Source organism: Spermophilus citellus (assembly GCF_964194105.1).
Source record: "Spermophilus citellus genome assembly, chromosome: 8".
Classification (NCBI taxonomy): domain Eukaryota; kingdom Metazoa; phylum Chordata; class Mammalia; order Rodentia; family Sciuridae; genus Spermophilus; species Spermophilus citellus.
Genome location: NC_138189.1, coordinates 103760061 through 103784814, shown reverse-complemented (window position 1 = coordinate 103784814; position 24754 = coordinate 103760061). Strand labels below are relative to the sequence as shown.

The 24754-nt window shown below is 41.2% G+C and overlaps 1 protein-coding gene across 3 annotated transcripts in view; it reads right to left on the bottom strand.

Moving 5' to 3' along the window:
- Window positions 1-19792: 19792 nt before the first annotated feature.
- The window catches only part of MANBA (mannosidase beta), a 99494-nt gene continuing 94532 nt past the window's right edge, over window positions 19793-24754 (bottom strand). For all 3 annotated transcript variants that reach the window (XM_081303403.1, XM_081303404.1, XM_081303405.1), the window contains 2 exons: window positions 23773-24030; window positions 19793-21204 (listed from right to left, as the gene is read on the bottom strand). In XM_081303403.1, coding sequence (XP_081159529.1) covers window positions 20980-21204; window positions 23773-24030 — 483 coding nt within the window. In that variant the 3' untranslated portion in view covers window positions 19793-20979. The remainder of the gene's footprint in view (window positions 21205-23772; window positions 24031-24754) is intronic.

Here is a 24754-nt window from a genome sequence, read left to right as displayed (position 1 = left end):
TCTCTTTCTTCTTCCTGTTTTGTGCCTTTAGAGGCAGGGGAGGATTTTCTTTCTGTTGTGCAATTCCTCAGGTAACAGTCCTGGGAAGGCAAAGGAGTCAAAAAGGGTGAAACTGAAATTCCAGTCATTTTCTTAAAGATCATGGGATTTACAGTTGGATAAGATCTTAAAGATCACTGTCTAAGTCAGCTTTTCAGCTGCTGTGACTAAAAAGACCTGACAAGAACAATTTTAGAGAAGGAAAAGTTTATTGGAGGGCTCACTGTTTTCAGAGGTCTCAGTCCATAGGCAGCTGGCTCCATTCCTTAGGGTTCAAGTTGAGGCTGAACAACATTGTAGAAAGGTTTGGTGGAGGAAAGCAGCTAATATGGTGATCAGACATCAGAGAGAGAGACTCCACTTGCCAGATACAAAATATATATCCCAAAGCCACACCTCCAGGGACCCACCTCCTCCAGCCACTACCTACTGGCCTTCAGTCACCACTCAGTTAATCCCATCAGGGGATTGATTCATTGATTGGGTTAAGACTCTCATAACCCAATCATTTCTCCTCTGAATTATCTTGCATTGTCTTACACTTGAGCTTTCAGGAGACACCTAATATCTAAACCATAACAATCATGTATATAAGGGCTGAGGATGTAGCTCAGTGATTCAGCTCATGCTTAGCATGCACAAGCCTGGGTTCAATCCTCAAGACACCCTGCAATGTGAGAGCAGCTACTTCCCATTGTCCTCACAGGGGCCAGCTGTGTCAGGTAAATATCAATCCAGGAGACTGAGTTCTTTTCTACTGGTTTCACTTGACTATGTCATTTGGCTTTGGGTTTGGGGAGACACTGAGGAGGAGCTATAAATTATACAAAAGTCATTACATTATTATGGATTCCATTATGTGTACAATAGCCTTCTTCCATTACCCCAGACAAGTGAATAGTTACACAGACTATTCAAGCATCTTAGAATGAGATGGAAGAAGGGGCCACAGAAGCATCTTCTGATTTCCATCAACTCGCTCTTCCATGTCAACATCTCTTCACAAAAAAAGGTTATTTCATTTAAATATTACAACAGCCTTGAAGAACAAAGTTATGTATTTAATCAAGATTTTGTAGGCCTCTGTTGTGTGCCAGGCACTATAATGGGTGGTCATCACATATTACTCTACCTATTCAAGAATCCTTCAGGGTATTTTGTCCATTTTACAGGTGAGCAAACTGAGGCATGGATTAAAGCATTACCTGCAGGATCTCCTGACTCCAGTAGTGTTTAATAAACCACTCTTGCAGCAAGCTCAGGAGTGAGTAGGGTGTGTCTCTTCTACTTAGCCATGAAGGAATCCAGGGTAATGGTCATTCTTCCTCCACTACTTGGCTCCCAAGGTCTTGCTGGGGTGATGGTCCCTGTCATCTGGAAGGGGAGTCAAACTTAGAGTATGTGTTGCAGGATTGAACGTTCCATTTCCTCTCATGTTGTGCTAGAGAAAAATTTTAGTCCCATGGCCACACTAAGACCAGGGAGGCTCAGAGAGTGATGTTCTGTTCCCAGTATTAAAAACACTGTTGATTTTGGTGAACAGATCACGGCCTGAATCTCAGACTGTTTTTAATTCCTACTCATGCAAATATTCACTCTGAAAGTACCATCAAAGTAAACAGACATTATAAAAGGCAAAATCATTTCCCAAAATTGAGAATGAAGGAAGTAGGGATGGGGATGTGGCTCACTGGTAGAGTGCTTGCCTAGCATGCACAAGGCCCTGAGTCGGATCCCCAGCACAATGCCCCCTGCAGAATGGAAGATGCATTTTAAGTACAGTCAGTTTATCTGAAGGAAATCCTCAGAGACAATCAAAGGCTATGAAGGAAGGTAGGATGGGAGCTGAGAGTACAGCAGCAAAACCTGCTGCCCTTGCAGGGAGAGTTCTCTCCAATCTCCATGTTCCATTGTTCCTTCAATGCTGTGCAAAAGGTCTTGGCTCATATATGCCAAGATTGATGTTTTTAAGACACCATGCCCTTTGGAATCTGTATTAGGGATCTCTAGAGGAACAGGACCAACAGGAAATACACACACACACACACACACACACACACACATACATATACATATTACATACACTATATATGTATATACATACATATATACATACACATATAGTTTAGTTATAGTTACAATTATAAAGGGGACTTATTAGATTGGCTTACAGAATCAGAAACTAGATAGTTCCACAGTGGCCACCTGCAGACTGGAGTGTTGGGGAAACCAGTAGCTTCTCAGTCCAAAAAGCCAGAGCCTGAGAAGAAAAGGGACCACTGATGCAGCCCCAGTCTGGGACTGCAGGCCTGGGAACTCCCTGGAGTCAGAGCAGCAACCCAAACACCCACCTGAGAGAGAGAGAAAAATGGCACCTGCATCCATGTTGGCTTCCTCCTCCCTTGACCCTCCTTCCATCCTGGCCCCAGCCCATTCGGCCATACCGCCCATATTTAGGATGGGTCCACCCTCTCAGTTTCCTGTCTCACATGTCAATCCACCCTCATCAACACACACACAAAAAGTCTCCTAATTCAATCAAGTTGACCATCCATATCAACAATCGCAGGATCCCACCCAAAGGAAAGGGCAAGTTCATCTTTCTTGGGGTCTGCAGAGAACTGCCAGGACCTTGACTCCAAATTTTAGAGAAATGATATGTTCTTCAGGCCAGAAGCATAGCAGACAAAACAGGATTCTAGAATTCCCTTCACCAGGATTGCTTCTTAGGATCCAGGAAGCAGGTGCTGAGATAAAAGCTTGAAGAATATAATGGAAGTACCCACATCAAGGGAGGTCAGAGGTGATGCCAGAAACTAGATAAACAGATTATTAGGTCTCTTCTCTGGCAAAAAGAGATACTTTTTTTTATTTCAAAACTGTTCTGCAGTTCCCCTTCCCTTTCCTAAGGCAATAGTGCACAACTTAAGGTATTTTTTGCTTCAAAAATGTGAATGAAAAAAAATTTGAATGAAAAACTCCACACTGTGGATTATTTTTCGTCTGCAGCACACGTGTTTATCAAATGTTGTCTTGTCCTTGGAAAACAACTTTTTTCTATAATTTTGAAAAATTGTCTTGCAAAAAAAAAAAAACAACTCTAAATATTGTTATGGTTTGGATGTAAGGCGTCCCCCAAAAGCTCACATGTGAGACAATATAAGAAGGTTCAGAGGAGAAATGATTGGGTTGTAAGAGTCTTACCCCAATCAGTGAATTGATCCCCTGACAGAATTAACTGAGTGGTAACTGAAGTGGTAGGGTGTAGCTGGAGGAGGTGGGAATTGGGGATGTGTCTTTGAGTATATATTTATATTTAGCAACTAGAGTGTCTCTCTGCTTTCTGATCAGCATGTGAGCTGCTTCCTTCTGCCACACTCTTCCTCCATGATGTTCTACCTTACCTTGAGCCCGGAGGAATGGAGCCAGCCTTGTATGGACTAACACCTCTGAACCATGAGCTCTCAAATAAACTTTTCCTCCTCTACAATTGTTCTGGTTGGGTCTCTTAGTCACAGCAGCAAAAAAGCTGATTAAAACAAATATGAATGCTTTCATTTACAAAATCGTTTCAAATATTTACTCTTTTAACAAGAGGTAAACAGGAAAGGGTCTTGCTTCCGGCCATTTTCCAAAGAAGGACCAAGATGCAGATAAGTCCAGAGATCTGTGGTCCAGAGGCCAGACCGGGACTCAGTCTTGAACCCCCACACTGTGCTCTTCAGCCTCACTCCATAACCAATCACAAGGGAGCCCTGAAGTTACATACAGGTCATTGAGATGTGCACGGGAGAGGAAAGGAAAGCTCACCAGCTGGGGGCACTGAAGGGCATTACCCTTGGTTGGTCAAGCAGCCGGAAGCTGGCAGTCCACCAAACAGACATCTCCAGCACTCACAGCCCTGGGCAGGCACCCTCAGGCCACAAGAGTGTCCCCAAGAGTCCATGATGGCCTTTCTTCTACCACCCATTCTCTTTGCAGCCCCGTTTCTTTTGTTTTGGGGCCTTCAAAAGCTTTTTTTCCTCAATATCCTGCCTTGTTCTGTTTCCCTGTGCCCAGCTCATTATTCCAACAAAGAGCCACCCATGGGCCACCCATGTTCACATAGAATTCTGCTTCCCAGCACAAGCACAGCCTGACCAAAGTGGCCAAAGACACCAGAAATGACACTGCTGTGAAGACCCACCACAGCCCCATAGGCAAGTCCTGTCACAAAGCAGAACCTTCAAGAAGAAACCCTCCTGTGCTCTTCTGGGAGACCCCACAGCTCCTGTGTCTCTCCCGTCACTCCTGGGACCATGGAAGCAAGTGTCACTTTGCCTCCCCCAAAAGGTGGGCATAGTGGTGCTCAGGAAGTACTCACAGGCTCACGGAAGAAGGAACTACTCAGCCGGATGCAAAAGCAGCCCTTTTCATTCTTCTCCATTCCAGTATTGACCTGGGAAGGTCAAAGCTACCGTTTGGCCCATCCTTCCTCACCCCAGCCAACTGCACGTCGTCGTGAATGATGAACAGCATATGCACACAGCATGTGGGCCAGGGACAGTTTGGGTTATGAAAGTCAAAGTCACTCTAGGTTAAAGCTTCAACAAGGAGGGAATGTGTGGGAAGCAAGTAACCCACAGGACGCAAGCCCATTTCTTTAGACAGAAGAGGCCAAGCCAGGCCAGAGAAGACTCCTCCACGCTGCCTCTTCCTCAGCAGAAGATCCTCACCTCATGCCACAATACTTGGTTGCAGTCTGTTCCCATAGCTTTGTTACTGTGCCATTTTCCAGCTCATCTGACTCCCCCTGACCCCCCATCAATCATCTATTCTGGAGGCTTTGTGCCAAGTTTTCAGAGATCCATAGTAATTAAATTGAAATTAAAAATCACTCAGATGCTACCTTTTTGCTAAGGTGGTTATGACAGAAATGAAATGAACCAAGAGGCAGAGAGCAGCAAAAGTTGCTCGGTACATCTGAACCTTTCTAACATGCCCTGCTGGCTCCCAGCTTGTTAGCTCTGGAGCCTGGGAAGAAGTCTCCTTCCTCCATAGGTACAAAACCCTCTGAGCAAACCAAACTAAACACTATGCAAATATGGCTGTCAAGGTCACACTGGAGGAAAACATCCAGACCAAAGGCATTTAATAAACCGTTCCTCAAATGCAATCAGAAGTTGTCAAGAATCTGTAAAATTCTGTGTCTCTTTGCCAGGTCCAGTATGTTAAATCCCAAATTTTAATCTTTTAACACTTCTTTCCTAACATATCTCAGAATGAAGACCCTTCCCCACAAAGCACTGCATCGCACAGCTGCTCTCTGGGTTCCTTCTTTCCCTTCCTCCTTCCTCCCTGCCCTCCTTCTCTCTCTCTCTCTCTCTCTCTCTCTCTCTCTCTCTCTCTCTCTCTCTCTCTCGCTCTCGCTCTCGCTCTCGCTCTCTTTTCCTCTTTCTCTTTATTTCTCTCTCCCTTTCCTTTCTCTATCGCTCATTTTCTCTCTTCCATTCTCTATCATTTTTTCTTTCTCCCTTTCTCTTTCTCTTTCTCTTTGTCCTTTCTCCCACTCTCAAGCTTTCTCTTTATCTCTCTCCCTCCCCCTTCTTTTCTTCATCTCTTCCTTCTTCCCTCTCTTTCTCTTTCTTTCCTTCACTATAGTAGCTCCTCTGTATTCATGCATTCCAAGGCAAGCACTGACCCCCAGGTCCTTGAACCCTGGGAGGTGGTAGGGGAACCCCCCCCAAGTCCCTGCTGCCCCATGAGGTCTCCCTTACACTCCCCTCCCCACCTGAGGGCAGCAGAGCCCAGTCCTTGGGGAAGCCTAGCCAGCACCCATCCATCCCAGGGCACTGCCCCTCCACCCACCACTAGCCTCATTTCCTGTACACAAGAGGCCTCTGCTGGAAGAAGCAGAACTTTGCACAATCACCCAACAGCTGTCACATCTCTTTTACTTTTTTTTTCCCCTTTGATAAAATTGGAAATAGCCTGATTTAAAAAAAAAAAAAAAAAAAGGAGGAGGAGGAGGAGGAGTTAGAACCCTCTTTCTGCCTGAATTTTCTCCTTCAACTCAGGTCACAAAACCTTTGGTAGAGAATCCTTAAATGATTTTCACTTTGGACAAGGGGAATATGAGATCCCTGGCTGGAATGATCAGATGTAGGTAGGGTTCTTATCCTTGGAGGAATAATTGTAAGCCTGCATTTACTACCTGCTTCAACTGTCCTGGGGACTGGGAAAACTTTATCTTATTGAATCCTCACAATAATGCTATGAAATAGTCATTGAATTAATCTCATCTTGAAGATAAGAAAACTCAGGCTTAGAAATTAAGTGACTGGGGCTCAGCGGTAGAGCGCTCACCTAGCACGTGCGAGACCCTGGATTCAATCCTCAGCACCACATAAAAAATAAAATAAAATAAAGATATTGTGTCCAACTACATCAAAAAATAAATATTAAAAAAAAAGAAGTTAAGTGACTGGTTCAAGGTCAGTCAGTACATGTTTCAGCCAAAATAACAGGTTCAATATCAGAGCATGAGCCCATGGCCACAGCACACTATAGACACTCTTCACATTTACACATGCATGTGCGCGCACACACACACACAAATGCACGCACACACACACAAATGATCTTTTACAAGGAGAAATCTCAGTTGTTGTGTTTGTAAGTTGACTAGTTATAAAATCTTTCAGTTCAAATACCAATAATGTGACTAGAAAAATATAACAACCACCCAATTTGGGCTGGGGATCATCTCATTACAAAAGAGTAGTGGTCCTTCCCTCACCCATCATGGAAAACCCTGCCCCCAAGAGCCTTCCTCACTAGAAAGATCACAGCCACTGCCACATCCAGGTGCAGGGGATCAAGGTGTCTTTTGTCTGAGGGGAATCCAATGGCCCACCTTGCCCTCTCCAAGACCCAGCTATACATCTGACCTCAAAGCCCTCACCTTTATCTGTGAGGATGCTCTTGACTGGAAAATAAGAACACCTGGCTATCAGTGAATTTTTAAAGTAAGGGCTGTTTAAAAATATCATTACAAGGTCAGAGATAGAAAGATCTACGTTATATATGAAATCTTCCCCCTTTAAATGTTAGCAAATAACTCAATTTTTAAAACCATGGTCTGGCTGTCATCTACTGGTCAAATATGACCTATATGTGACCTGACCTTCCTTTTCTCCCCTCCATCCAAAACTTTCACAGGTTCCTACCTGTCCCCCTCCCTAGGCTTGCTTTGATGGCTTACCACAGGGGCAAATGATAACTATAACAGCTCATATTTGTTGCATAGCTATTGTGTGCTCTATCAATATCTATGCATCATCTCATTCAGTCCTTACAACCTATGAGGCGGGCATTGGTAAGATCCCCATGGTTAAATATAAAAAACTAAGGCACAGAAAGACTCAGAACTTGTATCCAATGTTAAAGAGCCTGCTAGAGTTAATGTGATTCAAACACACTGATTTCAAAGCTCATAATCTTTAACTGCTCTATCTGTAAGGGTCCGGCGAAGCGTCGGAGGAAGAGACCACACAAGAGACTGGCTTCATGCAATTGGCATAAGGGGATTTATTGATTCAGCATGCTGAGGTTCCAGGCTCACTCAGGAAGATAGAGCAGCCCAGAGCCCAGAGCAGTGGTCAAACAGAGCTTAAGTACACTTTTTGGGGAGGGCGGGGGGGGGGTTGCATACATCAGAACAAATCACCATGAGGCGTGGGAAAATTGAACAACAACTCTGAGACATGATTAGTACATTCATTGGCGGGAACAGGCTGGGCAGGGGTGATTGGTCACTCCTAAGCGGGGTACACAAACTGATTGGTTTGGGCCCTGTGACAAACTGCACAGGGCCCTAGGCTAAATGGCCAGTAGGGCGTTGTCTTAACTATCTCAGGAATTTCAGGTTCTGGGTGTAGCAGAGGAACTTAACAATTCCTAGTCTTTTACATTTTAATTCAGGCTTTGCAGCTTAGAAACTTTACAATGCCGGGTCTTTTACATTTTAACTCAGGCTTTTCAGCTTTAGAAACAGCTTAGAAATTTTACCTTTACATATCAATTATGATGCTCTTTGTTGTAAAATCAGATCACCTGATACTAACTGGATTTAAAAAGTAAGGCCATATTTTTAAAATTGCATTATATGAAGAGCAAAGTTAACAACCACTATGGAAATCAGTATGAAGTTTCCTCAAGACTAGATATGGGACCACCATATGACCTAGTGATACCACCCCTTAATTTTTATCCTGAAGAATTGAAGTCATTATACTATAGTGATACATGCATACCCATGTTTATAGCAGCACAATCCATAATAGCCAAGTTATGGAACTAGCCTAGATGTCGGTCAATGAATGAATGGGTAAAGAATACGTGGTAAATACACACAATGGAGTTTAACTCAGCCACAATGAAGAATGAAATTATGTTATTTGTAAAAAAAAAAATGGATTGGAACATGAGAGCTTTATGTTAAGTGATAAGCCAAACTCAGAATGTCAAGAGTTGTATGTTTTCTCTCATATGTGGAAGCTAGAGAGGGCAAAGGGGGAATAAAGCGAGGGGGAAATCTCATGAAAATAGTAGAAAAAGAGGACGGGGGTGGGGGGTGCAGATGAGAGAAAAGGGAAATACTGGAGAATGACAGTGACCAAATTACATTATGTGCATTACAAATATGTCACAGTGACACTTTTATGTATAATTATCACGTGCCGATAAAAAAATTGTTCAAAAAATAAGAGCAAAATTAAGATGGTTGTGATACTGCTGTTGACCGGTGACGAGTCCTTGCTTCCCCGATGTTGAAGAATAACACCAGAGAAGCACGCCGAGGCAAGGTCAGAGTAGAAATTAGAAGTTTATTAAAGGACAGCAGAAAAGACTTCTCCCGGAGGAAGAAGGGGACCCAAGAGGTGGAATCCGTGGAAGTGCGGTTGTCTCCCCTTCTTATAGTTTTGGGGATGGAATGTAGGTGGGAAGGCCCGAGGGGTGGGACACTTCTTTGTGATGGGCTATCTTTAAGTTTGCTGGGGGCTGTTCATTAACACTTCTTTGAGGTGGACTTTGGCCTAGGGCCTTTTCAGGACTTCATTAACATTCCATGAGTTGTCCTGTGTTTTCCTGAGTCATTACCAGCATGGCCTCCATTTTAGATTTCACTTGGCATTAGACCCGATTTACCTAACTACACTGACTACCTAACTTTAAATCTGGCTTCATTCCCCCCTCTAATTTGGGAACTCCTTACTGCTGTAAGGAAGGGGGGCGAAGAAGATCTTTCTGGCTTCTTCAGGCTGAAAAGGGACGATGATGTGGGGCAAGCAGTTTGGAATCCCCCTTTAAAAATCGGGTCTATCGAGTGGTCCATGATAGAAGTCTGATTGAGAAGTAATAGACTGGAGGGCCATCTGAGTGATGGGTGGTCTATAAGAGAAACAAGAATTCATTAGTACTGGAACCATATTGAAGTAGCAATAAATCCCATAGCACAAGAATATGCCAATGAGTATGATGGCAAAGACAAAGACTAACAATGTTTTCCACCAGGAAGTACCAAGAACCAGGAGCTAAGATATTGTTTCCATGACAAAGTTGCTGAGGACATGGCTTCTATCCGAGCATGTAAATCTTTAAGGATATTTGTCACATTGCCAGAATTGTCAGGGATGTAAACACAACATTTAACTTTTAAGGTTACAGTTGTCCTTCCCTTAAGATGTAGTTTAATAATTTAATATCATCTGATCTTGCAAAATTCTTTTACTAGTATGACCTGTGTCTAATAGAGAAATCTTTAATTCTGTTACTTAGGGCTGGATAACCATACTAGCAAACATTAAGCCTACCTGTGTTGGTTAGAAATAAAGGCCTTAAGCTAAAAACTACTCTGGCAGTTCCTTTTGATAATTATCAGGCATTCCTGTCTGAGAATCTCTTTTGTAGCCTCCAGTTTATTTATTTATGGAAGTTACATTTAACTATCATTATTATTAAAATGTCCAGGAATAGCTGTGTTTGGCTTTGACTGTCTTTGCTAAGTGTTTAAGATGAAGCAAGTCAAACTGACTTTTGTTTCTATCTATTGTTAACAGTCAGCTGAGTTACCCTGGGAGTCCTCGGGAACTTCACAGCAGCTTCTCAGTTCTGCTAGTGCCATTTGCGCTGGAATGGGTCCAGGCCTTGCTTGACCACGTGGCTTCCCTCGGAAGCATCAGGGATGTCTCCCTTTTCTGATGACCCTCCTCTTCACAGCAAATGCACTGATTGGCTTTCTGTCCTCCACTGGTCTCATTAATCTCCCTGATCAGGAGGTTATGTGGCCTAGAGTTGCAGAGCCCTTTGAAGAAGTCCCATATTCCCTGATTCAGACTGACTCAGAGGGCAAGAGCCAAATTTTTAATTTTAAAACTTAATCTTAAACATCTAGCAAATAAGTTAACAGCCTTATACTAACAGTACTGGACTTTAATGTCTATCTCTCTCCTGTAGGTGATAACTCATTATCTTAAATTAACCCAGGTCGTGAGCTCTTAAAGTAGTACCTCTGCAAAACATTAACAGGCAATCTTTAAACCATTTATAAGAAAACTACAAGATAAAATTATCAAGAGTAAAAACATTTAGTTCATATAATAGCTACCTTGAATTTTGGTGGAGTATATCCCCTGTTTGAGATCCTGGCAATCGTGACAAAAACCAACTTTTGGACACAATCTTAAATGTACTGAAATCTGGCCTACTTTTTTCATAGTCATTTTCACATGCAGTGAGATGGGACATAGAGCCTTATCTCAAGTAAGGTGGGGCTCTTCATAAGTCTTAAATACTATAGTTCTGAAGCTGATCTTTGCTTTTCAGACATCATTTTACAAAGCCTACATAAATTGTTGCTCAAGTTCACATGAATATTAGCTAACACAACATAATATCACATCTAAAACATGAATTAAAGAAAGGCTGAAAGCTTTTAACCTTTTGTAGAAAAGTAGCAAAGTACTTTTGTGTTTTGCAATAAAACCTTTACATAGATTAGGTTCTCATTAACTTAAAAATACATTTAAATTGTATCTCAGTGTAAAAAGTAACATGGAACTTTACATAACTTATTGATAATAAGTACAGTTATAGAACACAAATGATATAAATAAATTTCCAACATGTTTTTCTTTTTTTTTTTTTATATTTTTTTTTATTTTTTAGTTCTCGGCGGACACAACATCTTTGTTGGTATGTGGTGCTGAGGATCGAACCCGGGCCGCACGCATGCCAGGCGGGGTCGCTACCGCTTGAGCCACACCCCCAGCCCCCATGTTTTTCTTTTAAGCCTAAAATTACCATATAACTTTAGAACACCAGCTTGATATAATGCTCTTTCTAAAGCTTCTACCTTACAGACTTGTATACCTGGAAGATATGAACACATTAATGGCACCAATTACATTGATGTTTTTATATTAACCAAGTTTAGCTTTTAAAGAAATAACATAGCACAATTCTCTAAAACAACAGCACTTGTTTAACCAGCTGTTTAATTTCTTTAAGATTACTTGCTCAAAAACTTACACAGACCTTCTTTATATCATTTACTTAAACCCTCTTAATTACTTAATCATATAGACTCTTATCCAGAAATCTAGAACCTTTTAGTTTCTCTTTTTCATCTGTTAACCTCCTTCTGTTCACATTTTGAAACAATACTTGTAAACTTTTGAATTTAAGCAGATTATTTCATAGACATCAACATTTTATTAGGGCCTTTTTGAATACCTAGAAAAACTTATAAGCTTAATTTAAGACCTCTTTACTTTCATCTGTTTACCCAATTTAAATTGAGCCATTTGAATCACGTGAATCAAAGATATTTGGATCCATTTTTAATTTTTCATGAGCACTCCTCATCTGTCAATTGTCATATCACTGCATGATATATGGACATACACACAAACATACCGACATACAACACGTAACACAAGAGTAACACATAACACAAAAGGCCTTGCAGCTTTCTCAGGTGAAATCTCATTGCAATGTTTAAAAAAAAAAACTCCAGTTGATCAAAAATAGAACTTATCAGAAAAACATTAACTTGTCTGTAGGATAAAAATCATGAGCTCAAAAAAAAAAAAATAGAATCTAAGAAAAGGCAAAAGTCCTAGAAAAAATTGACTGGCCAGTAATTAGTAAATGCCATACAATTTACTCTTTGGTTTAATCTAGTTTGAGTTCAGGTAAAAGACACCTTTACTTTTTTTTTTCCTTGGGCCTCAGATCTGTCTCCTACTGAGTGCTCCAGGCTTCTTCTATTTGCATATCAATTTAAGTCCTGGCTGAGGTCTGGAAGGAACTGGGAAAACTGGAATTTTGAGCAGAAACTTCATGCCTAAGGCATTTTAACCATAAGTCACAATTTTTAGATTTGGAAGTTGAAAATTATGATACAAGTTTAAGATACAATTCACAAAATTTCACATCTTTATATCTTCCTACACTAGAAAAACTTGCTCACACAAAACTGAAAATAGGATCTTAATAATATAAAAGCTACCACAGAAGAAATTTTTTTCAGGATCATTAAGCCACTTTCTTTTTTCTGAAGTTCCTAAAGTAGTATTAAGTTACATTAAATCGCCTGAAAAATTTTTAAGAGAACTACACACTACCATGTATATCCAAAATTAAGCTTTAAAAAATTTCTAAGACTGTTGCTATTTAATGTCATTTTAATAAGTCAGACCAACGTTTTAATTCAACACTTTTTTCCTAAATCTTACACACTGAGAGAAACATACCAAATCATAATTTACTATCCTTGCCCAAATCAATGCACTGGTATACTTAGTGAAATCTCCTTAGGCTACCCAGTTCAAAAATTGATGAAAAAATAAAACTGAATGATTGGGAGTTACTTGCCAACTTAGAAGTAGAGTTCTTTTAATTTTCTATCCTAAGTATTTAAGTTCTCTGGCATGAATTATCTGAAATCAAACTAATCAATTACCTAACCCTAACTTTTAACTGCAAGATTACGCAATGCTTCAAACTCATTTAGATACCAGATGTTACAATGAAACATCTTTTAGACACACATTTAGCCTAGATTATCCCCAAGAAACAATCTATAATAACCTTTAAAACAGACCAGATAAGAAAATATCTCTCCAGGTTTTGAACTTCCATTTAATTATGACTCTTATCAGTGGCACCTTAGATTTCCCATGAGTGGACCAGATGTTCTCACATAGGGGCAACTATAGGTGTAAAATCAAGGGTCTCAGTGTGACTGACTTTACTGCATTTAGGTGGAGTAATCCTTACAGTGCAGGGAAATTATGAGGAAATTTCCCCAAAGCAAAAATGGCTCTGGCAGCTGCTGGGAATTCCTCAGTTTCCCTTTCACTTGCAAGATTAGCTCCTTTGGATAGATCCAATCCCAGGCAATCTGGCATATCTCCTAACTTTCCAGTAGAGTCAGTTTTTATCTGCCTTAGGTCTTTGAAGGGGGAAGGGGGTATGTACTTTGATCGGCCCAAATTTTTCTCTTGATTCTTTTTCCTCAGTGAGTCCAAGATTTTTTTCTCTTCATGGCAGATATCATAGCTAAGTCTACTTTACACGGTTGGCATAATTTAGGATTTTCCCTTAGAGCAAAGAAAATCTGAACATACGGCACCTCACACCATTTCCTTTTTTTGTAAATTTTATCAAACTGTAAAATTACATTAAAATTGATATTTTCCTCTGGTGGCCAGGTTTGTATTGAGGCCAGGCCAAGAAAATGAGGTGCTTTTTCTTGAGCACCTGAGGTTCAAATCTATCCCAATTTTTCAATACGCAGGCTAGTGGTGCACCTGGCGTATTGGAGAGAGAGAAGCTCCCGTCTGAGTGAGAAGAAAACAGGACTCAGGCGCCCACGCTGCGCCAGAGAAAACTGTTCTCATTAGGGACGTCTCCCTAAGTTTGAGCTTCCTAAACGGTCCAAAAAACCCGTCTCTCACCTTGCTTTGCCAAGGGGTTTCTGGTCCCCTTTAGCAAATTGCTAGGGTCTCAGTTTGCCCTGTGCCAGAGACCCTGGGAGGATTCAGACTTAAGGGCCTTACTGCTTTCCTCCCGACCACTAAAAAACCATTGCAAAAGAGAATCGTGTGCTCTTTTGTTGTCTTTGCTCTGTAGACTAGCAGATTACCAGAGGAGTTGATTCTAAAAATGCCTCTCTAGTAGCTTAAAGAACACAGCTCATTTTAAACATTGGGCGGTAAAACAGACTATTGAAAGTTACCTATGCACCTTAGGGAACCTGGGCAGATTTTGCTAATTATCCCATGCCTTTCTCAGTCCTGAAACCTGAATTGCTAACACTTCTGACCTGCGAAGGAAGGGGAGCATCCAGGAGGGAATGGATGCAGGGTTGGGAGTGTTGTGTAGCCCATACGGAGGCAAATGTGATTGGGGCTTTCCCTCAGTGCCATTCATCTACCGATCACCCTAGATACCCCTGAGGGCTGTCGGAAGGGGGCTCAAGAGAAAGGAACCTTAAGAATCCTCTGAGAGTAGCCCAGACCGGAATTCCGCAGTTGTTCCAAACTCCTTCCTCCACCTCCACGCATCGGAGGCAGACCGGGATTAGGGACACTGTGTACTCACGCCAGACAGAAAAGTTGGAAGCGGCTTTGGCAGAACCCAACATGCCTGCTCTGTATTGAACAGGTGATTGAGAGCTGCCTAGGCCGGGAAACCTCTCACCCGAGTCTTGAAGAGTGGCGGCTGCACTAATTGCGTTTAAGTAGCCGTCGGGTGCCCACCTTACCTCCAGAAAGAAAGAGAGAAAGATGCACCTCAAACAGACATGGGGTGCGTAGAGAGGCGCTTACCTCGGTGTAGAATCTCGGTATGGGACCTCCAATATGATACTGCTGTTGACAGGTGACGAGTCCTTGCTTCCCCGATGTTGAAGAATAACACCAGAGAAGCACGCCGAGGCAAGGTCAGAGTAGAAATTAGAAGTTTATTAAAGGACAGCAGAAAAGACTTCTCCCGGAGGAAGAAGGGGACCCAAGAGGTGGAATCCGTGGAAGTGCGGTTGTTTCCCCTTTTTATAGTTCTTTCAGTGATGGAATGTAGGTGGGAAGGCCCGAGGGGTGGGACACTTCTTTGTGATGGGCTATCTTTAAGTTTGCTGGGGGTTGTTTATTAACACTTCTTTGAGGTGGACTTTGGCCTAGGGCCTTTTCAGGACTTCATTAACATTCCATGAGTTGTCCTGTGTTTTCCCTGAGTCATTCCCAGCATGGCCTCCATTTTAGATTTCACTCGGTATTAGACCCGATTTACCTAACTACACTGACTACCTAACTTTAAATCTGGCTTCAGTTGCAGGGTTGGTTTAGCAGCTTAATATCTCTGCCATCCCTGTGTGTCAATAACGTTCAAGGTCACAACAAGGCTCTAAGTATCAGGTCCTCAAACTGTAGCTTCTCAACTTCACCCAACAGCAGGTTTCACTTCAGGTCTCTCATCAGGCAGGAAAACCATCCCCCAGAACATCAACTGGTGTTTCATTTGCTAGAATTGTGTCACATACTTAACCCTACACCAATCCTGGGCAAAGAAGAATAGGATTAAGTGGAACAAATTATGATCCAATTCCTGAGGCTGGAGCAGAGAAGCACCTGACTGGTGGTCAGCCAGCAGAAGCTGCTCCAACTACTGGGAATGTGTGGATGGTCTCCTAGGACCCTGTCAGGGACTAGAAGGAAATTCTCCTTCAAAGATTAGCCTGACAGCCCCCTGGGAGACATCCTGCCTGAGAGGCATCCTGCAGCTACCTATCTCCCTGGAACATCCTGCGGTTATCAGGATCATCAGACATCTTGCAGCTGGCAGTTTTACCACCCACATCCAGCAATTGCTGATTAGAGAGCTTCCCCATTCCCAGCATATGAATACCCACCCACATCCAGCAATTGCTGATTAGAGAACTTCCCCATCCCCAGCATATAAATACCCCTGTGTGAACAATAAAAATTTGCAGCTTGATCAGACTCCTGTCTTGCTGTCACCTTCATTCCTCCCCATCTAGGTTCGCTGCCCACATTGATGTGTCCTGCCGGACGGACGGGACAGGACCCAATGAAGTTTATAAAATCCATAATGAACAACAATAACAGAATAAGAAGAGGATGCTCCCACATGTATTATGAGGCAGGAATCCGAGCTAGCTCTGTAATAGGAATGTCCATGATTGGGAATGTACCATTTCCAGGGAGCTCTAGGTAATTCTAGGCATCATAGTCATTTTTACTACTCACTGCATGGCATGACATGTCACGAGAGGGAACTCAACAAACCTCGTTTAAAGACTGAGACCAACCAAAGGAGTTCAACTATATTATCATTGCAAACTTTTCTTCCAAGAAACAGTTCTGTGACACTCATCTACAGATATGAGAGAGATTTGTAAAACTTGAAACTGTGATGCAATGCCCTTATTTCTGCTAAGCCCATTTACTGTTTAGCCCTCACTCAAGAGCTCAGCAAAGTCTTGAGCAGTTGGTCTGCCCTCAGCTTGTCCATCACAAGCCCAGAGCCCTGCATCACTGAGCAGCTGATCTTACACTTTTCCTGTCTTATATATTAATTAAAATGAAGGTCTTTAAAGACTCATTGCTCAATTAAACTTTTTTTTATCATAAACTTTCCAAAACACCTTTTCTTTTTGCTTTGTTGATTGATACTACAGATTGAAACCAGATGTGCTTTACCACCAAGTCACATTCCCAGCCCTTTTTTATTATTTTTATTTTTTTGAGAAAAGGTCTTGATAAGTTGCTTAGGGCCTCACTAAGTTTCTGAGGCTGGTGTTGAGAGCCACAGCCGAAGGGGCCCCAGCAAACTTCCAGCTGCCAGCTGATGATTAGCTCACAGCGGCCCCAGCAAACTTCTAGCTGCCAACTGATTGGCTCCTCTGCGGTGATGCTCATTGGGTTGTTTCCCCGCCCTTTCAGACCACGGAGCTGCTCATTGGGGGACTTTTTTGGCTCCGCCCACACGACCCAGCCAATGGGCCTCAAGAGCAGGAGGAGTGGGGGAGGTTGAGAGGCTTGTGGTTAGCTGGTGGTGGCAGTTGGGCTCTGAGGGAATTCCTGAAGAGCTGTGTGGTTTGGTGTGTGTGCTCAAAAAATAAAGTTCGTTTCTTTTGACAAGTGGCTTCTGAATTGTGCCCAGCCAGACTGCAGCAGGCTGGCCTTGATCTTGCAATCCTCCTGTCACAGCCTCCCGAGCCGCTAGAATTACAGGTATGTGCTACCGTGCCCAGCTGTCCTCAAGTGTTGAACAAGATGGCCTTATCTAACATGGTTGTCCCTCCCTATCATCTTAACCTTATAGGACTTGGCACCAACTGCAGTTGCCTTATTCATTGTCTGGCTTATTGTCTGTCTCCCCTACAAGAATGGTTTACCAAAGCAGGGACTTGTCTTCTCCTCTCATCACCTAGTGACAAGGACAGTGCTTGTCAACAGTGATCCATAATAAATGCTTGAAAATGAATGAATAAATCTTAAGTAAACAGTTTTTAGGGTCCGAATATAAATGCATCTTAACACCAGTTTTGTCTGTGACTTTTAGAATTTTGTATATCTTCTGGTTCCTACCTCTGATAAATCAATGAGAAAAATAAGAATTCTTCCATTCACTTGGAAATATTACTAAATGACTTTTCGGCATAATCCTTTTAATTTCCTGTGCTAATTGAATTGATAAGATTGCATTCAGTCAAGGGGAACTCTGGAATATTATCAAATGCTTTGAATTTCCCACAGAAACAATGCTTACTTGTTCTTTTCCCTAAATCTTACCAAGCTGGGGAACAGGTTTCATATCTGAGAGCTGGAGGCAGCCCAAGAGAATATTCTTTCTGTTTCAGGTCTTTGTCACTTGAGGAAAGTCGGAGAAACATATCTTTATTTCTCTTGCGCTCCAGTTCACCTTCACTCCAATAGAGAACAGAATCTTTCCATGTATTTTCCAAGTGACTTCCCAAGGTTTGAAAATGTCTCACAGTGAAAAGTCAAATAAAGAGAGAATAACAGTTATAGTGAATGTGAATGAGGAAATTACCATTTTTATTGTTTCACCTGTCCTGGAATGGGAAGATATAATCCTGTGAACTGACCTCTCTTTATTCCACTCTCTGGAATGTCCTTTGAAAGAACACAGCTAGGACCTGAACCTGGTCTATCGTCTCTTGTTTACACAGTTACTAACAAAAAATTTCTCAGAAACCCAAGGCTGAGGGTAAGTATATCAAATTCAACTCCAGCAAATGTGGCAACAAAAATCTATTAAAATGCTAACAGTAACTATCCACCATGTAACATGTGAACTGTGGAAGAACAGTTTGACTATTACTATTCTCTCAAAAATACCATAGGCACACTTCTGTCCTTTCTATAAGTAGTTGTCAGCATGTGTTTATGCCTATTTATTCTGCTTTTTACAAATTATTCTTTTATGATATATTTTTCTGAAGGAATGTATCTATATTTGCTTTATTTTCATTGCTTCATGCACTAGTTGGATTATAATGATTATTTCAAAAGGCACAATCACAATAAAAGTGCAACTTATTTTGTTCTAGACCCTATTTGTCCTCAGTACTACCTTTGACAGTCAGGGATTATTATCTACATTTTAGAGAGGAAGAAAACTAAAGTCCAGAAGGTCAAATTGTTGCCCCAAATCACACAGCTAATAAGTCTCAAAACATGGATTTAAATCCAGAGAAATGTGGCTGGAAACTCTGCCCTCTCCAGGACACCAGGCGTAGGACCATACTGAGGGCCTGCAGGGGCCAGGCCCTTCATCTAAGTTACTTTATTTATTCTCTAAAACGAAATTACAAGATATGTGTTATTATTCCCATTTTAGGACAAGAAAATTGAACATAGAGGTTAAGTAATTTGTTTAAGGTTGAAGAAGTATTAAGGGCAAATTTGCGATGTAAACTCTGGTTCATCAACTTCTAAGCCCCCACTTCACAGGGCCCCTGTCATAGAATCTTCGTGGTTAATGAAGAACAGTGAACAGTGTCCTCCATTCTCAGGTCCAGCCCTTGATAAGCCTGTGTGTGTGTGTGTGTGTGTGTGTGTGTGTGTGTGTGTGTGTGTGTGTAAGCACAGAGATGAGAAAACTCTTAAATACTGAAGGACAGGACTGGAATATCTGTATTTATATTCTTTTTCAAGTTACTGAACCTAATGCTTCTGTTTTAAAACCAAAACCAGCCAGGTGAGGTGGTGCACACCTGTAATTCCAGTGGCTTGGGAGGCTGAGGCAGGAGAATCACAAGTTCAAAGCCAGCCTCAGCAACTTAGTGAGGTCCTAAGCAACTCAGCAAGAGCCTGTTTCTAAATAAAAGGACAGAGGATAGGGTTTGGTGGGTAAGTGCCCCTGGGTTCAATTCCTGGTATGAAAAAAAATAAAAAATAAAAATAAAATTAATCAAAATTTAAAAATAAAAAAATATTGAGTCTCAATTTTAAATCTAAGTCTTCACTATTGGTCCATTCCATAACCAATTACATGATTCTTTCCATAGAAAAATCTCTCAAACATCTTAGTTTTTAGATTCTTCAAATTCTCCCATGTATCAATCGAAATTAGTGTCCATCTCAATAATGGGCACAATGGAATATTTTAGAATGATTAAATAGGCCACAGATGAGCTATCAAATTGTCAGTGCAATTTATCTAACTTTTATTTTTATCATTCAAACTTACAGCAAAAGTGTAAAAGTAGTCCAAAAAAATTTCACATACCCATCTATACCCAATTTAGTTACTTATTAACATTTTGCTCCATTACTTTTATTATCAACATACTCATATTGATATGATAATGTGGCATAAAGTACTTTTATAGCAACTTATAAGTAATCAATATAAATAAACTGATTTAAACTTAAGCTAAAGGGAATACCACTTGGTGCCAGAGCCAGAAAGTCTATATTCAGTATTGTTGAATCGGAAAGCTCACTGAATTTAGCCAAATCTGAAGCCCACGTACAAGCCCCATGTCAGAATATCTCAAAATTTCCAGCATGAACATAGCGATGTCCATGTCAATGTGAGCTTATTTTTCAAAGAAGGATTCTTTCAAAAATAAGTTATTAAAACTGTTTTATAACAAATCCCAAAATGAAAAAAGAATCCTATCCCAGAATAGGAATCAAATACCAACAATCAACCTTCTAAACTGTTCAGCAACAATAATCAATATGGGTGCCACCAAAAAATCTCTATTGTGACATTTGACCCTCCATTTCCTCTGGAAATAATAACAAAACACTTCATCTTAATAATTCAGTATTTCTCAAGGCTACCTATGAAAGGCCTACAATTACTTCAAAACCTCCCACACTTGGCTCAGTAGATATTACCATGGTCATGTTCTTGTGACTCCCTGAAAGGTAATCTGCTTGACACTGGTTCATTTAGTACTAAAGCTGTACATTGAAGGGCTAAACAGTTCTGGCACAGATTCAAGAACACCTAAACCAGGTGCGGTGGCACCTGTCTATAATCCCCGTTGAGGCTAAGGCAGGAAAATGGCGAGTTCAATTTTTATTAAGAACATTTATTATTTGTATGAAAAAATAAAAAGGGCTGAGGTTATAGTTCAGTGGTTCAACCCACAGAACAGCAAAACAACAACAGCAAAAAAGAACACCTAGACACAGCCTTGTCTGAGGCCATCCCTGGAGGAACAGCCTTCCCTGACGGTATGCACTGTACCAATTGAGAGAGTGTCAGACGCATGTGAACAAGCAGATGCACCTCTTGTTTCCTCAGCTTCTCTCAGGTTGTCTTCCTCTCCAGCCGGTGCTCAAGAAAGGCTTTGTTCCCAGTGTACACTGAAAATACAGCCGGATTCCTTCAGTAAATATCTGCCAGGGAGGTCACATGAAAAGACTGCTCCAATTTATACTTGGTGGTAGGTTTCCAAGGGTAAAATAATACAGTCCGTGTCTTTTTGGTCATAAAGAAACCATTGTCACTAAATCTCCCTGGGATGCTTCCTACATCCAACCAAACAAAGGGAGCAATAGCTGAGGTTTCCAGAGCAAACACAAAGGTGTCACCTTGCTGAGAGATGCTGGCCTGGAAAAAAGAAAGAAAAATGAAGTGAAGGTTGAATGAAGAACTACATAGCCCATGGCAATGTCTACCAGGACTTTAACGAGGGCCTGGTAGGGAGCACGTTGCCAGTGCTTTCGTTTTGCCACTGCTAAAGTCATATATTCCATGCATGGTTTCAGATGCTTGAACATCACTTGGAAAATGACTTAAGTCTTTGGAACATTACCAAGTTATAATCTCACACCGAGGAAACAGGCAGACTCCTCTGGTGAAGGAGACTATTTCAAAATTAGACCCAAAGTTTTATATATTTTATAATTTTTCTCAGAGGAGCATCAAGGAGGGAACATTTTGGCATAGGGCTGGCTATTTTTAATGACCACATATAATTTTAATAGATGTGGATCTAGCTAGAGAGTGCGGCCATGGAGTGTACATTAGAGCCTTCTGAAAAGGGCCCGTGTTCTAGAAGCTAATCGGCCAAGCCACTGCAAAACGTCTACCATTCTCTGTCTTTTTAGTAAAGTCACATTATTAGCATGTGCAAATTCTATACAATTTCAGCAGACAGAGTGAGAGACAGAATCCTCTAGACCCATTCCATTTAATTAGCCGACAGAGCATAAGCCCCAGAGAGAGGATGAGCCACTCAGAGGCCACAGGCTTGTGAGCTTTTCTCAGAAGAGCAAAGAATCAAATGTGACCTGGTCTTTAAAGCTGTGCATTTGCCACAGAACACGGCTCCTCAACATGCATGCACACTACACTATAAAGTCTTTATTATATGTGTGGGGCATAAAGAACTTCAAAAGACAATTTTTACTGTACATAGTTCAGCTTCATGGACTTGCATGATTATCGTTCAAGTTACAAACAAGAAAATCGACATTGATAGAAGCAGTAAAAGACCTGAATAAAGTGCATGAGGGAACTCTAGGAGGCTCTGAGACTCAGGCTGGAGGTTAAATGCCAAGTTCTACCTGGTGAAGATCCTAAAGCAGCCACGCACTCACTCAGAGGGGGCCAGGGAAGCCTTAGCTGCTGCTGCTCAAAGCCAAGGTCACAACAGACCCAACACAGCACCTCACTAACTCTTGCTGACTTCTTCTCATAGGAAATCTCATCTCTGGGCCTCTGACTGCAGAACCAGAGGCTCAAGCTTGTACCCTGGCTTCAGAAAGACCAGGAGAACAAGGACCTATAGTAAGCCTGAATAAATGTTAACTAATATTATTACTATTGTTGTTATCTCTTTAGGATGGACAAGTCTCACTGAAATGCAAGTCAGGAAAAACAAATAAGGAAGCCCTATCTCTCTTGTACCCTCAATTAATTCTAGGAAATAAAGGCCTTAGCTAAAAGAGAAAAGTTTTTGTTTTTGGAGTCATAAGTTTAGAAACGACAAATTTGTTCAGTATTTTTTTTTCTTTGCTAGATGAAATGATATGTAAGCTATGTCACTTCTTTTTCTTTTTTTCTTTTTGTATTGGGAATTGAACCCAGGAATATTTTACCATTGAGCTACATCCCCATCCCTCACTCTCCCCCTGTTTTGAGACAGGGTTTCACTACATTGCTAAATCTGGCCTCCACCTTTCAATCCTCCTGCCTCAGCCTCCCAACTGTTTGGGATTACAGGCATGTACCACCATGCCTGGCTATGTCATTTCTTTCGTGTCTGTCTATTCTATCTCAGTTGTTACAGATAACTTAGATTTCATTATGGAAAATTTCACTATAAATCCAAAAAGAACCTATGTTCTCAATTGTCAGGGCTCTTTCAATAAAACATAGGACTAGGTGTTTTTATATCACTATTTCTAAAGTCAATTTTAAAAATCTTTCTCAATAAATGAAAAGCATAGAACAAACTTAAAAGTTGTTAAAAATAAAGAATCAGCTTTCTAGAAAGATTCTGTCTGTTACTATATGTAGGAAGAAAAGATGGAAAGGTTTTCAATCAATTAGACAGAGTCCAAATTCTCTAGCTGCACAAATTTTGTAACAACACAACCTAATCATTCTATTTTTTTCCCCTGGAAATTACAAAGTGATTTGGTGATTAAACTGCTTTGAAGTAATAAACAAAAGAAAGAGGAGTGATTAATAGATTGTACTTAAAAAGTCAAAATTTGGAGTGTGCCAACTGGGCTCCAAGCTTTCGTAGGCTTAGGACCTTGAGCTTGTTGTCTAAGTTCTCTAAACAGGTTTTCTTACTCATAAAACACAAAAGACCACACCTCAGGGTTGCTGTGAAAGTTAAGAGGTTTATCATGCAACAAAGTACCTAGAACAGAGCCTGGAACCTAGTGAAAGTTAATCAATGAGGATGGACGAAGCCTCCTCTCCCACCACTGTACCAGCCTCACTAGGGAAGGATGAGGAGCCAGCACAAGCAGCAGAAACTGAAAACTCTTGACAAATCCTGAATTAGAAATAAAGAAACTCATTTGGTCTTTGCTTCCGGTGGGAAGGAGTCCATCTTCCCTAGGCCTCAGGTCAACTCACTACCAAGAAGGAAACTGGCAAGTTGCAGGATGCAATGTGCTGGCACAAGAACAGGGTGCTCCGCAAAGCCATCATGCTTACTGTAATCTGGGGCTTGAGGAGCCCCTGGGCATTCTTCAGAGAGGACAGGAAGTGATAGTTGGTGGGGCTAACGCGTTTAAGGTCAGTTGAAAGGTAAAAGGAAACCACACAATTTTGGCGGGTACAATTCCCACATGTCTTCAGCAATGTATTCACTGGTTGCTCATAGATGGACACAGCCTTCCCAGCTTTGAGGACAAAAGGTTTAGTCACAGTGAAGAACAAAGGCGTCAGGGAATTCCATGCATGGATTCTCACCTGGGGAGAAATAAAACAATAAAAACATTCTTGGTTTTTATGTTTTTCAAGAATAATCATGGTGCTAATAGCTGACAGTCAGAAGAACAGAACTGGTTGAGACACTATGAGACCTGAATGTCAATCGCAGACACATTAAGTTATGTGACCATGTCACTCAACTTGTCAGCCTCCATTTCTTCATAGATAAAATGGAAATAATAACAGCTCTAATTTTACAGGTTGGTATGAGAATTTAAAAAATAATCCCTGAAAGGGCACTACCTGGCACACTGCAAGGATTCTATGATTATGACCTACTTCCAGTGTCCTCCAAGCTGTAGCCACCAGAGACATGGAGCTTCTACCCCTGTTTTTAAAACAAGGTTGTTGTTGTTGTTTCCCCTACACACTCATTCTGGATAGTTTTACTGATTTCAATTTTTAACATATCATTTTAAACTATTTTTGCAAAATCTGGACTACTTCCTGCTCCTCATAATTATAAATAATCTTACATTTATGTGGCACTTGACACTTATATAACCTGCTTCCATCTATCCCCTTTATTCACCGTTCATGGAAATCCTTAAAAGAGGTAGGCTGGTATCATTTTAGAGAGGACTCATCAAGATGTTCAGGGTTTTGCTCAAGGTCATGTAATAAAAATGGCAGGTTTAGCCTGAATAACAGACTATATTTCTGATTCCAAGTGCAACCCATTTTCTGCTACAGGCACTAAAAA